We start from the raw sequence: 11,985 nt of genomic DNA, 5'->3' as shown, positions 1-11,985 counted from the left end.
ATCCGTGAGCGGAGAGAGGCGAGACTGAAGTTCTCGCAATGGGAACAAATAGCTCCCGTGAGCGCAGCTTCCGCATGGGATTTCCCCAAGCAGGAAACGCACTCCGTGTGGCCGTCATCGGCATGCAGGGGAGACCCGCACAAACCACAGTAACAGCGTGGCATTTGCAACAACGCCAATTTGCTCTTTTAGAAGCTCTTTTAATATCGCCGGATGGCAGCAGGGGAAACGGACCGGAACTGCTGCGTCGCTGGAGCGGCGGAGAAGCAGGTCAGCCCTGCTGAGAGGTCCTGATTCCAGCTGCGAAGGCGTGTCAACGGCGAGCAGCTTCGGATCAGCTTGAGGACGTAGAGTCGTCGCTGAAAGAGAATAAATCTGAGAATCCTGTGGTGAACGCCTGCTTATATAGCCAGATGCCCCGCCCATTCTGGCGGGCTTTGGCTGGCTTTGGCGGGCTTCGTCGCCATAGGCTCGTGCAGCTCCGCTGCCTAGCCATTGGTTCATTTTTAATACACTGCACGAACCAATGGCCGTGCAGTTTCACTGCGTGAACGAAAAGGCTTCAGTTCAGGAGAAAAAGGCTTTTCTCCCATATGCGTCTAGCAGACGCAGTACGAGTGTAGTATCGAAAGGGAACTCTGATTTTCAGCATGGTGATAAATAGCACATGCTGAGAATAGAGCTGAACTCTTTGTATTGTAATGTGTTTTAATATGAGCGTTATGCAAGATTTGTTTCCCTGACGACTGTGAAGGAATGTGGCAGGTGGAGGTGGCTGCAGGAACAGAGTAACAGGCTGATAATGGAGGCAGTTACACTAGTTCTGTGCTAACATGAAACACCCATCAACTCTCATTATCTCAGTCTGTACATTTAGTTCATTTTGTAAATTGAGTTTAGCATGGTTTGTTTGACATGTCATTGCCTATCAAGAATTTGGTTAATTTGGTTCAAATGTGGCATTAGTTTTTTTATGCAACATCAGTGTGCCATTTCTTCTTGAGTTCTCTGACGGGCAGCTATTGTCCCATCCAATCACAGCGTCTCTCACTGCTCTCTAACACAGACTGAGACGCGTTTCTGAGCTACCAAACAAGACATTTTCTAGCAATTTTTGCATTTTAAATGGAAAGTTCACCCAGAAACTAAAATTCTTTATCAGTGATTCGTGCCCATATTTATTTTATTTTTTTTAGACTATAAGACTTATTCCTTCAATAGACTTTGAAATTTTGGTAACACTTTAGTATAGGGACCAATTCTCACTATTAACAAGTTGCTTATTAGCATGCCTTTTATTAACATATTGGCTGTTAATTAGTGCTTATAAAGGACATATTCTGCAAGACCATATTCTACATCCCTAATCCTACCCAATACCTAAACTTAACAACTACCTTACTAACTATTAAAAGTAATAGTAATAGGCAAAAGTCATAGTTAATGGTTTGTTAATATCGAGATTTGGACCTTAAAATAAAGTGTGACCAAAATTTTTAATACAAAGAAATGTTAAGACATAAAATAAATAAAATTTATTTAAGATTCTGCACTATTTCTTCGTCACTAATCAAATGTAGGCAAATTTGTGACATGATTATGTGATCTTTTTTGTAAAAGATACGATTTTCCTTCCACTGAAGCAGAATAGAATAGAATAGAATACATAAATATAAAATACTATTTAAAAAATGTAGTATCTATAAGTTTGAAAAAAAAAAAAGAATAATTCAGCAAGGATGCATTTAATTGATTAAAAGTCACAGTAAATATTTTTACATTGTTACAAAAAAGATTTAAAATGTTTTCATTTTGAACTTTCTATTAATCAAAAAAACGTTTTCAACAGTGACAATATAAATAAATAGTTAATTGAGCACAAAATCAACATGTCAGAATGATTTCTGAAGGATCATGTGACACTGAGCACTAGAGTAGTGACTGATGAAAGTACAATTTTATCAAAAATATATATTTTATTATTTCATAGATTTGCATTGTGTAAAAATGTTAAACAGTCCAGGAATAAATGTTTAAAATATGTTAAAATAGAAGACAGTTATTTTAAACTGTAATGTTATTTCCCAATGTTTCTGTTTTTAATGGATTTTTGATCACATAGGAGACTTATCACACAGATCGCAAAAGAGATTTTAAAAACATTAACATTTTTCACCGAACCTAAATTTCGGAGCATTTCCAAGTCTTCTGAATACAAAAGTAGGTTAATGATAACAAATCAATGACATTAATGAATTAACATCACCATAGAGGGTAAATGGAATCTTATAAAGCTGTGAGTTTAGACTGTCTCATGATTTTAGACAACACTCCTTCTGTTGTAACATAGTTGAGTATTGCCTGTCGAATGAGACTAGATTTAGGCTGTTTGACAACAGTAGATAAGACTGAGATAAGGCTTTAGAGCAGTAGATGATACTGAATTAGTTGTTATGAAGACAGACACTGTGGGATTTGTATAACGGTGGCACGATGCCCTGGAGAGGATTAAATGTAGTTTTGTGCCAGAGGAAGTGAAAGGATAAGCAGGGCCTGGCATCTTGGACAGTAGTTCTGTTAAATATGAACCCTGTGACATTAGACATACTGTACTACTACTGTTGACAATGTGCTGTTAACTTCACATGCACCTCATCATGTGGTATTAGTAGTGTTCTGTAGATGCTCTTTGCCAACTGCTCCTGTTGTGACTCTGGATCTGCAATCGCGATTGGACGACTGAGGCAGCAGTTATACGATTGGAGGCGGATCCTCTGTCACAGTGTAGTCAGTGAGTTTCTCTGTGCACAGGAAAGATATTAAAAACCTTGGGTCAGACTGTTGCCATGGCACCCAGTAATAAGTCAGGAGTGAGCAACCTGTCAGAACATTTGCTGCGGTATGTGTGTATATATAATTTATAGAATTTTTAATATACATACAATATATGCATACATATCACATACAGTATTTAGATACACACTGTACATCACATACTGTATTTAGTATATGTATAGAATTAATTAATTCTGGAAATTAGTTTTATTTTTGACAATAAATGAAATGTTATGACAAAATATGAAATAGTTTAGTTCTGCACAATTTCTAGGTCACTAATCAAATCTAAGCAAATTAGTGTTGACCATGTTAACTACAAAAAGTGAGATTTCCTTACTTCCATTTAAGATGAAAAATTATAATATAATTGAATGTAATATACTAAAATGTATGTCAAATGGATTTTTTAAAAATCAAATTAGGCAAAACAGTGCATTTTGAGAACAAATTTGTTGACATAATTGAGGGTAGGTATATACTGTATATATATATATATATATATATATATACTGTATATATGCACTGCTGATCAAAGGTTTGGGATCAGTAAAAATTTTTAATGTTTTTTAATGAAGTCTTTTATACTTATCAAGGCTGTATTTATTTGATCAAAAATTCTGAAAAAACTAATATTGTGAAATATTAGTGCAATTTCTAATATTAGTTTCCTATTTTAATATATTTTACAATATTATTTATTTCTGTGATGCAGCACTGAATTTTCATCAGCCATTACTCCAGTCTTCAGTGTCACATGATCCTTCAGAAATCATTCTAATATGCTGATTTATTATCAGTGTTGAAACTGTTGTGCTGTTTAATATTTTTTGGAACCTGTGATACTTTTTTCTTTGGTTCTTTTATGAACAGGAAATTTTGAAGTAGAAAGACTGAAAGAGTATTTTCTTTTAAAACATATTCCAATAATCTTTGTTTTATTTACAACTTCAAATTGATTTTTACAGTGCATACTAACTAGCTTTATTTAAAAACAACAGAAGTCAATAGAATGCCTCCATTAGCTATGTGTGTGTGTGTGTGTGTGTGTGTGTGTGTGTAACAAATGTTAGAGTCTATTTTTACAACAAAACATCTTATATACTGTAAGACTGTAATATTATTGTAATAACATATTTAAAGTCAGTGTGGGTGTAATGCATGAATTTCTGTCCAGAGGATGTTTGTTCTTTCAGAGGAACAGATGGTATTGTGCTCTTCCAGACACCCTACTTGATGTCAGCTGAGATTACCTACCCTTGAGCCAATACCAAACGAAAAGAGACATGTTCAACCCAACCTAGTACTGTACATCAATCTAAAGTGTCAAACACAATCAATTTACTATCCACTTGAAAAAAGAAAACGTGTTGTGTGGAAAAGCATGGGTTTTTACGGCCTGCAGCACATTAATCAACTATTTCAAGGTCAAGATGTACCGTATGTACAGACCGCAGTGCTGAATGCTTTTTCGCCATTTTGTAGAGTTAGTGATAAAAGCAAATGAGTTAGGGAAGAAGTGAGGACTCCTGAATGTAATCACAACAACTTTTTGAATATAGTCAGATATGAACTCAGTGACACATGCATGCTAAACCTGTGTGTGCTGTTTCTGTGAGCCTAAGATAGCACCGGATAAAACATTTATGACCGGAAGATTCAGCAGAGAAGGCAGGAAATTTAGGCTGACAAGACATTCTGCTCCATAAGCATTTATAACTTGTGCTACACGTCCTCTTCTTAATCCCATCTTTCTTTTTGTGACATGAATATCAAAATATTTAGCTTGTGGCTACTGAGGGACTTCAAAAGCACATTCATCAGCCTGAGACAGACTTCAGGGTCAGGTTCGGAGTCCTTGCTTTGGTTTTCTGAAGTCACTTATTTTATTTAGATGTAAAAAAAAATAATGGTGTCTCTTATATTTTAGCAGTTTTTCTGCTGTCACCCTTTGCCTTCCCTGAGGGTTTTGATTGAAAAGTGAAAAGCACTTTCACACTCTTTAAAAGACAAGAAAAGGGCTCAAAAACATATCTGCGCTGTTTGGAGGGACTTTGATCATGAATCAAAACCACATCAAACCATATCTGATGTTCATATCCATCAAGTTCTTTAATTGCCACAGAAGCTTTGAAAAAAGACAACTACCTTCATAGTTCTGCCTTGGATGAATAGAGGACCGCATCTCTAAAGAGACCATGTTATCTCTGAGGCAGAAGTAAGTCAAGGCGGCATATCCTTAATGATCAAACTGCTATAGCTGGTAATATAAGAAATGACTGCGTAATGGATAGCATGAACAGTTAGAAGGCATATTGACACTTGTTCTGTGCATTAATGAGAAAAGAGTTAAAACTTTCTCATTGTGTCACATTCAGGAATTTCAGTTATGAAGTAATTCCCAATATTCAGATTAGGGTTCAACAAATATTGGTTGTTATGTGATTGTTTTTTAAACTATTTCCTAAATACTGTATGTAGTCTTGTCCAGTATAGTCTTGTAAAGCAGATATAGTTATTTATTATTCCTATAAAGTGGTTCATTTTAAATCCTGTAACAGTTCTTTTAATTTGGAAAAAAAAAATCTTGAAGCTCGTAATAAATCAAATTTAATTTGTTTGTGTATATATTCAGGATTCCGTTTTAATTATGTCTCATTATGACTTTTCTCATTTAACACAATAGTGACTTTTCTCATTTAACACAATAGTGACTTTAAATGATCTTTTGGGGTAATTTCTCAGCCAAATTTGACATGCGATTAATTAAATTAATTAATCGCTGCATTGTGTAATTAATAATATATATATATACTGTATGTAAGAATCAACCATTGAAAACCATATTTGTTTAAAGTACCATTTTTGAAAGTATCTTATGCTCACCAAGGCTGCATTTTTATCTTAAATACAATAAAAACAATACTCTACTCTTCAGTGTCACACGATTCTTAATCTAATATGCTGATTTGGCAACATTTCTTACTTTAAAAAAAGTTTTTCAGGATTCTTTGATGAATAGAAAGGACACAATTTATTTAAAATGGAAATCTTTTGTAACATAAACATATTTACTGATGTTTAATGTATCCCAAAAAGAGGTATTAATAAAAAAAATTAAAATAAAAATCAATCAATCAATCAATCAATTAATCTTACTGCCCTAAACTTTTTAATGGCAGTGTGTGTGTGTGTGTGTGTGTGTGTGCGTGTGTGTGTGCATATATTTATATTATTTTTAAAGGGGAACATGTCACAGCATAACTGAGTTTAACAGAAATTGAAAGGAAAAGCATAAAGCATTAAAAAAACACTGCATAGACAGTCAATAAATATTATTTTTTATTACCTAAAAACTAAATTTAGGTAGAAATAGATTTTTTTATCAACTAAAATGTAATGTTCCGTGGGGTTATGCAAATGATAAGAGTTTTTTTTTTTTTTAGTTTTATAATTTACAGTACTTACATTTAATTCTATTTAGAGTGTGTTTCAATCAAATAATGTAATTTAGTTCAGTATCACAGTAATTATATCAATAGCAAGTCTTGGGGGCACAATTGGCACCATTTACAGAGAATGAGTTGTATACTTTGTGAAGCAGCGAGCCAAGAATGCAATTCATGAGTTAAGTAAACTCACAAATGCCTCTGAGCTCCTATCTGTGAAGAGAACAAAAGAGTTTGGGTGGTTACATCACGGCTGTCCCAGCCGACAGAGCTCAGTGGTTTAAATACAGCATGTCCTATTCACGTCCCACTGCTCTGAGATACAGCTAGTCTCCTCTTCAGCCTACTCATTTCTCTCAGCCACCTCACAAACTCTGTCACATATACACATAAACAAGCTCCATAGTCACAGACATGGATTAATGCCACAAGTGTGTCATACAAATGAGGCTTAATTAATGAGCCTTCCCTTTGTGCAATTAATCAGTTTCAACATCAATTAATTAGAGTTAGCAGAGATGAGGGTGGGGAGGCAATGACCGATGCCGTTGTCTCAGTCTCAGTCTCAGCCTGTGCTGTCTGATAATACTTCAGCCATAATCTGTGACCCACTAACCACTTTATCAAAAACCACATTTCCATTATTGCTGTTTTCATATATCTTGTTGGGCTACTGTCAAGGCTGGGCAGTTTTGTGATAGTGGTCACCATTACTGGCAGAATGATTATGCATGTGTAGTCCTGGTAATGTGGTCTCTCTTTGCCATTATTCTTCATGGAATCCCTCCTGTCAAGACCAGTATTCAGTAGCTGCTCACCAGCATGTGTTGTGTTTTTGACGTTGGTATGCTTGTCTCTCAACCAATGAGGTCTGGAGAAAGTATTCTTCAGCCCATTGCCATTCATCTAAATGTCTGTTGCTCAGCTGGTGCACAAAATCTGATATAAAATCTGCAATCTTTGCGCTCTTTTCTGGACGCAATTGTTTTTGAGCCAATTACCTGAGCTGTTAATGCCACATGTTTAAAATATACCCATTTTGATGCTTTTGAAATGATTCTTAAAAATATTCCCCCGGAATATCTGTCTCTTTTAAAACATACTATGTTACACTGGTTCTCAACCAGGGGCCCGGGGTCTACTAGGGGGACTCGGCAAACATCCAAGGGGACCTTGATATATAAAATAAGGTGAATATAATATACAAAAAAGGCAAAAAAAAATAAAGGATTAAAACAAGCCCAAACAACTAAAACTCAATTTTTTTTAACACTCCCAAACAACATTTTTTTTCTTTAAAGAAAGATTTTCCACTGTCTAAAATTGTATAATTAAGTGCATTTTTATAATGAATATACATTCTCTAAGCTCTAAAACTATAATTGAGTGGAAAATGTGAGTATAATATATCTACTGGATGGGAAAATGTCATTTATATGTTACATGCAAAAGAAAGAAAGAAAGAAAGAAAGAAAGATAGATAGATAGATAGATAGATAGATAGATAGATAGATAGATCAGAATGACTGGCTATTTATAAATGGCCATCAAATGAGATTTTATTTATTTGTTTGTTTGTTTATTCAGAGCAATTGAGAAAAGCAATTGATGAAAGAGTCAATAATGTTTTGTTTTGTTTTTTGTTTGGTTTGGTTTGTTTTGTTTTGGTTAAAATGGTGTGGTTGCCAGCAGGGGCTAACTGGCACCTGCTAACCAGCAAAACCTTGGTCCCCACTAGCCTTCCTAATTATTTTAACCAGCAGTATCATCCAACAATATTTTTTGTTGGTGATCAGCATGGCTGTGTTGGTCCAGTATCCAGACCATCACTAAACCAGAGTGGAAATTCATGGTTTTTCAGCAGGGGTCGTCACAGTTGAATAATATTTTATAAATAAACTCCTGAATAAAAATCTTGTTTTTAAAAAAAAAAACCTTTTCACAGGCAAATCACGATTGAGGAAGGCGAGCAGCGGGCGAAGGAGCTGAGTGTGATGTTTATCGAGACCAGTGCCAAGACAGGCTACAATGTCAAACAGGTGAGTTTTACCTCAACACCTCACTCTGCCAGTGGAAAGAGCGGCCACAGCGTGTAGGTGTGAGAAATGCTCTGCGTTCGTTCTGATTTCTCTTCTGAGATGCAGTTGAAAGCATGATTCAGGATGACTAAGCACTGTGGTGGGAGAGATAGAGATGTGATGTTATAAAATAGTCAACAGTGTTAATTATTAATATTAATAAACCTATATTAATACTTTATTAATATAAAATGCGCATTAATATCAAATGTGCAGTCAGGTTTATTTTACAACTGCTTTGAACACAATCTTCCGATCAGAATTTAGAGTCAGAACTTTCCATTTTACAATTACAGTTTGAAACATACACAAAACACATGAGGCTTATAGTCCTGTCATTCTTAAAATTAAGAAGCTGTATTATTGTGCATTGTTCCATCAGCTGTACTGGACACTAAGCCTTTATTCTTCTCAAAGCCATGTATCACTGTTTCACAGGAGCTTAACGCTGACAGTACAAGACAACACTAAAAGACTCTAAATCTCTGACACAACATATTATTGTCACCAGACGTGGAGCTGACTTGTTCCAGTCTCCATTACAAACTGAGATCATTTCTAAAATCCAAGCCTTTACATTGTTGCACATGTATGTGTGTGTGGTTGACTGGAGCATGTGTTTGCTTGCAGACTTGTGTTGTCTGGAGCAGGGAACTGAATTCATCTGAGATTACGATCAATACTGAAATTTTCTTATTTATTTCTCCAATAACAGCAACATTAGTTAAACTGAGTACCTCGCAGAGGTTATTGCAAAATAATGACTCAAACATTGATTGAAGAATTGCAGGGTGTCAGATCCTTTCCAGGATGAAATTGAACTCTTGTGTAAATAATACAATGCTCAACAAGTTGTTTTGATGATGATGATGATGATGATAATAATAATAATAGGGTCATTTGTTGTATAGCAGTGTTTCATTGCTAATAATATTAAGTTTCATTATAGATGCATAGCAAGAACATTGTTTATTTTCAGTTTTGAAAAAGTCCATACTTTAGTATAGTATAATAAAGTGATTCATTTTCTTCTCAGTCTTAATTTGAAAACAAATGAAGTGGTTCTTTTACATGCAGTGATGTGTGTTTACGTGTGTGGAGCTACTGAACCGTATTTTGAGGACAAATTTGTACCCATAAGTGAGCTAAAACTAACAAACCTCCCAAAACATTATTTTGGGGACACCATCATTTGTAAAAACAGTACAAAATATTAAGGAAATAAAGTTTTATTTTTGTATTTTTTGTAAAAATGTAGCAAGTTTTCTATTAGGGTTAGGTTATAGGTAGCTCTGTATAAAACAGATTGTCTTCCATTTAGTATTAGAATCCCCAAGAAAACGCAAGTATTGCTTTGAAGAACAGGCAACAAAACAGAGACAAAAAGATGAATGAGAGAGAACATAAAATTGCAAAAGTTGTTGTACATAAATATGTTAGCTAACAATTACACAGTTTTGTTATGCTAACAGCTGATTTGTAAAATGAAAAATGTGACACTGAATGCCATGGACGCATGGGCCTGTCTGTGTTTTTCTTAATTGGAATGGTTTTTGAGTTCTTTTGTTTTTGTCCCAGCTAGATTATGGCTCTCTCTGTCTTTCCTGTCAAAAACAATGACCTGAAGGTAGTTAACAAAATGAGTCTTTTTTTCTGACCCTTTCTGCTTAATGGTCCAGTGTGTCCCATTTCCCTGTGGCTCGTCCACTGTGATTGATGGCATGAAATGAGAGGGGTGGTGTTGGCTGCATAAGCTAACTGCCCTGTTTGATATGATGGGGAGTGAGTGGGGCTATATATCATTGCGGTATAGCCTCATATAGCTTCTGGGAACAGCCCTTTATAGAGGATGGCTGTAATGGAGGTGTGTGGTGGGCCATTAATTGCTCTGCTAGGAGCGGTATGCTAGCAATGCATCGCAAGTTTTAGAAGGCAGAGCCAGACTAAGTGCTTTTTGCTGTCCCTTTATCATCTTCTACACAGAGTCCGCTTTAAAGGTCAGCAGGTGTTTTAGTCTGTGACATTTATGATTCTGAAAAGAAGTAGTTGCATGGGATCTTCATTTCTATTACTATATATAACAGGGTTAGGTCTGCTTCAATGCACCAGAGAAAGTCCACTTTGCTCCAAATCGCTTTTTTACAGGTTTAAAAATGGTTCAGCTCATGTTTGCTGCTAGAAGGCTGCACAGTATGACACAGGGCCGTTGCAAGACTATTCCAAGTATTTTTGACTCTATGTAAAGTATACCACATAAAGGAAATAACCAAGAAAATATGCTGATATTTACTTATATACTCTATTTCAAAGCAAGCAGTGTTCTGTTGGTCAACTCAGCAAATTCATGTGACCAGTTGAACCTGTTTTTGGAAAATTTTGCCCTCATGTCAATACCCAATACTTTGCCCAATTGCATAATTGCTTCTAAAATGACTTTTAAAATGGTTGCAGAGCATATCTCGCTACCCACTGACTTAACAGACAACATTTTTGTATGAAGTGTTCTGGTTACTGTCACAGCTGAAGTCTCTTAACAGCATTCTCTCTTTTCTCCTGCAGCTGTTTCGACGTGTGGCAGCTGCCCTTCCAGGAATGGAGAGCATGCAGGAGACAAGCAAAGAAGGCAGTATCCTTTCAGTGAGCTCAAAACCAAAACAATTCAACAATTCAGATCCAATGTCTAAATGTAGTGCACTACTGTATGTAATCAGGTTACTCTGCTGCACTCTACTTTACATTTAATAATATATCAATCAGCAAGAACTGATTCCCTGATTGTTTCCCTGCTCTTTTTGTCTTATGTACTCCCACAGCGCCATCAATAAGTACTACTTCACTGTTATTTTATCTCATACAGGATTTTATGTAGCATTTTTGACCAAAGGGGGCATATGACGATGCTAAAAGTAACATTATTTTGTGTATTTGGTGTAATGCAATGTGTTTACATGGTTTAAGGTTCAAAAACATCTTTACGGTACATCTTTTCCATGTACCGTACATTATTGTTGTTCCTCTCTGTCCCGCCTTTCTGAAATGCGTCGATTTTTACAAAGCTCATTGTTCTGAAAAGTGTGGTGTGCTCTGATTGGCCAGCTATCCAGTGCATTGTGATCGGCCGAATACCTCAAGCGTGTGACGGAAATGTTACGCCCCTTACCATATTTGGAAACACACAGCGTCTCCACGACATGGCGGCGGCGGCAACAATACTACAGCGAGAATAAAAGTTACGCCTTCTTTCGTTGTGTATACATTTGGGCGGTGTTATGCAAATATTCCCACACAGTGATGCAGATTTGTGGGGGTGTGTTTAAATGAGGCGTTTTAGGAATGCATGGATAAGCCTTAACTTTTAGAAAGAATATCTCTTTGGGTTTGAGACTTTAATCATTACGACTTTACGGATCTTATATATGCACGAACACAGGGGCGTAGATTACGCGGGGGACACGGGGGATGTCCCCCCCACTTTTAATATCACGTAAATTCATCCCCCGCACTTTTTTGGGCAAGTGTGTTCGCATAGAGGTTTTCAAGAGCCGGTGTGAATAAATATAGATTTAAATTCAAAGAGACAGGATAGTCTGTGCATGATCTGATGTTTTATTCGGACCCAGAAT

The 11,985-nt window shown here is 36.0% G+C and overlaps 1 protein-coding gene across 1 annotated transcript in view; it reads left to right on the top strand.

Annotated features, from left to right (window-relative positions):
• Positions 1 to 11,985, top strand: part of LOC107717941 (ras-related protein Rab-6B) — a 33,623-nt gene that overhangs the window by 9,264 nt on the left and 12,374 nt on the right. Inside the window, exons 4-5 of the mRNA XM_016524845.1 lie at positions 8,230 to 8,323; positions 10,922 to 10,988. Of these exons, the coding sequence (XP_016380331.1) occupies positions 8,230 to 8,323; positions 10,922 to 10,988 (161 nt within the window). The remainder of the gene's footprint in view (positions 1 to 8,229; positions 8,324 to 10,921; positions 10,989 to 11,985) is intronic.

Source organism: Sinocyclocheilus rhinocerous, unplaced genomic scaffold (assembly GCF_001515625.1).
Source record: "Sinocyclocheilus rhinocerous isolate Xijiao unplaced genomic scaffold, SAMN03320098_v1.1 scaffold2558, whole genome shotgun sequence".
Classification (NCBI taxonomy): domain Eukaryota; kingdom Metazoa; phylum Chordata; class Actinopteri; order Cypriniformes; family Cyprinidae; genus Sinocyclocheilus; species Sinocyclocheilus rhinocerous.
Note: the sequence above shows the minus strand (reverse complement) of the source record. Positions and strands in the feature narration are given on the sequence as shown.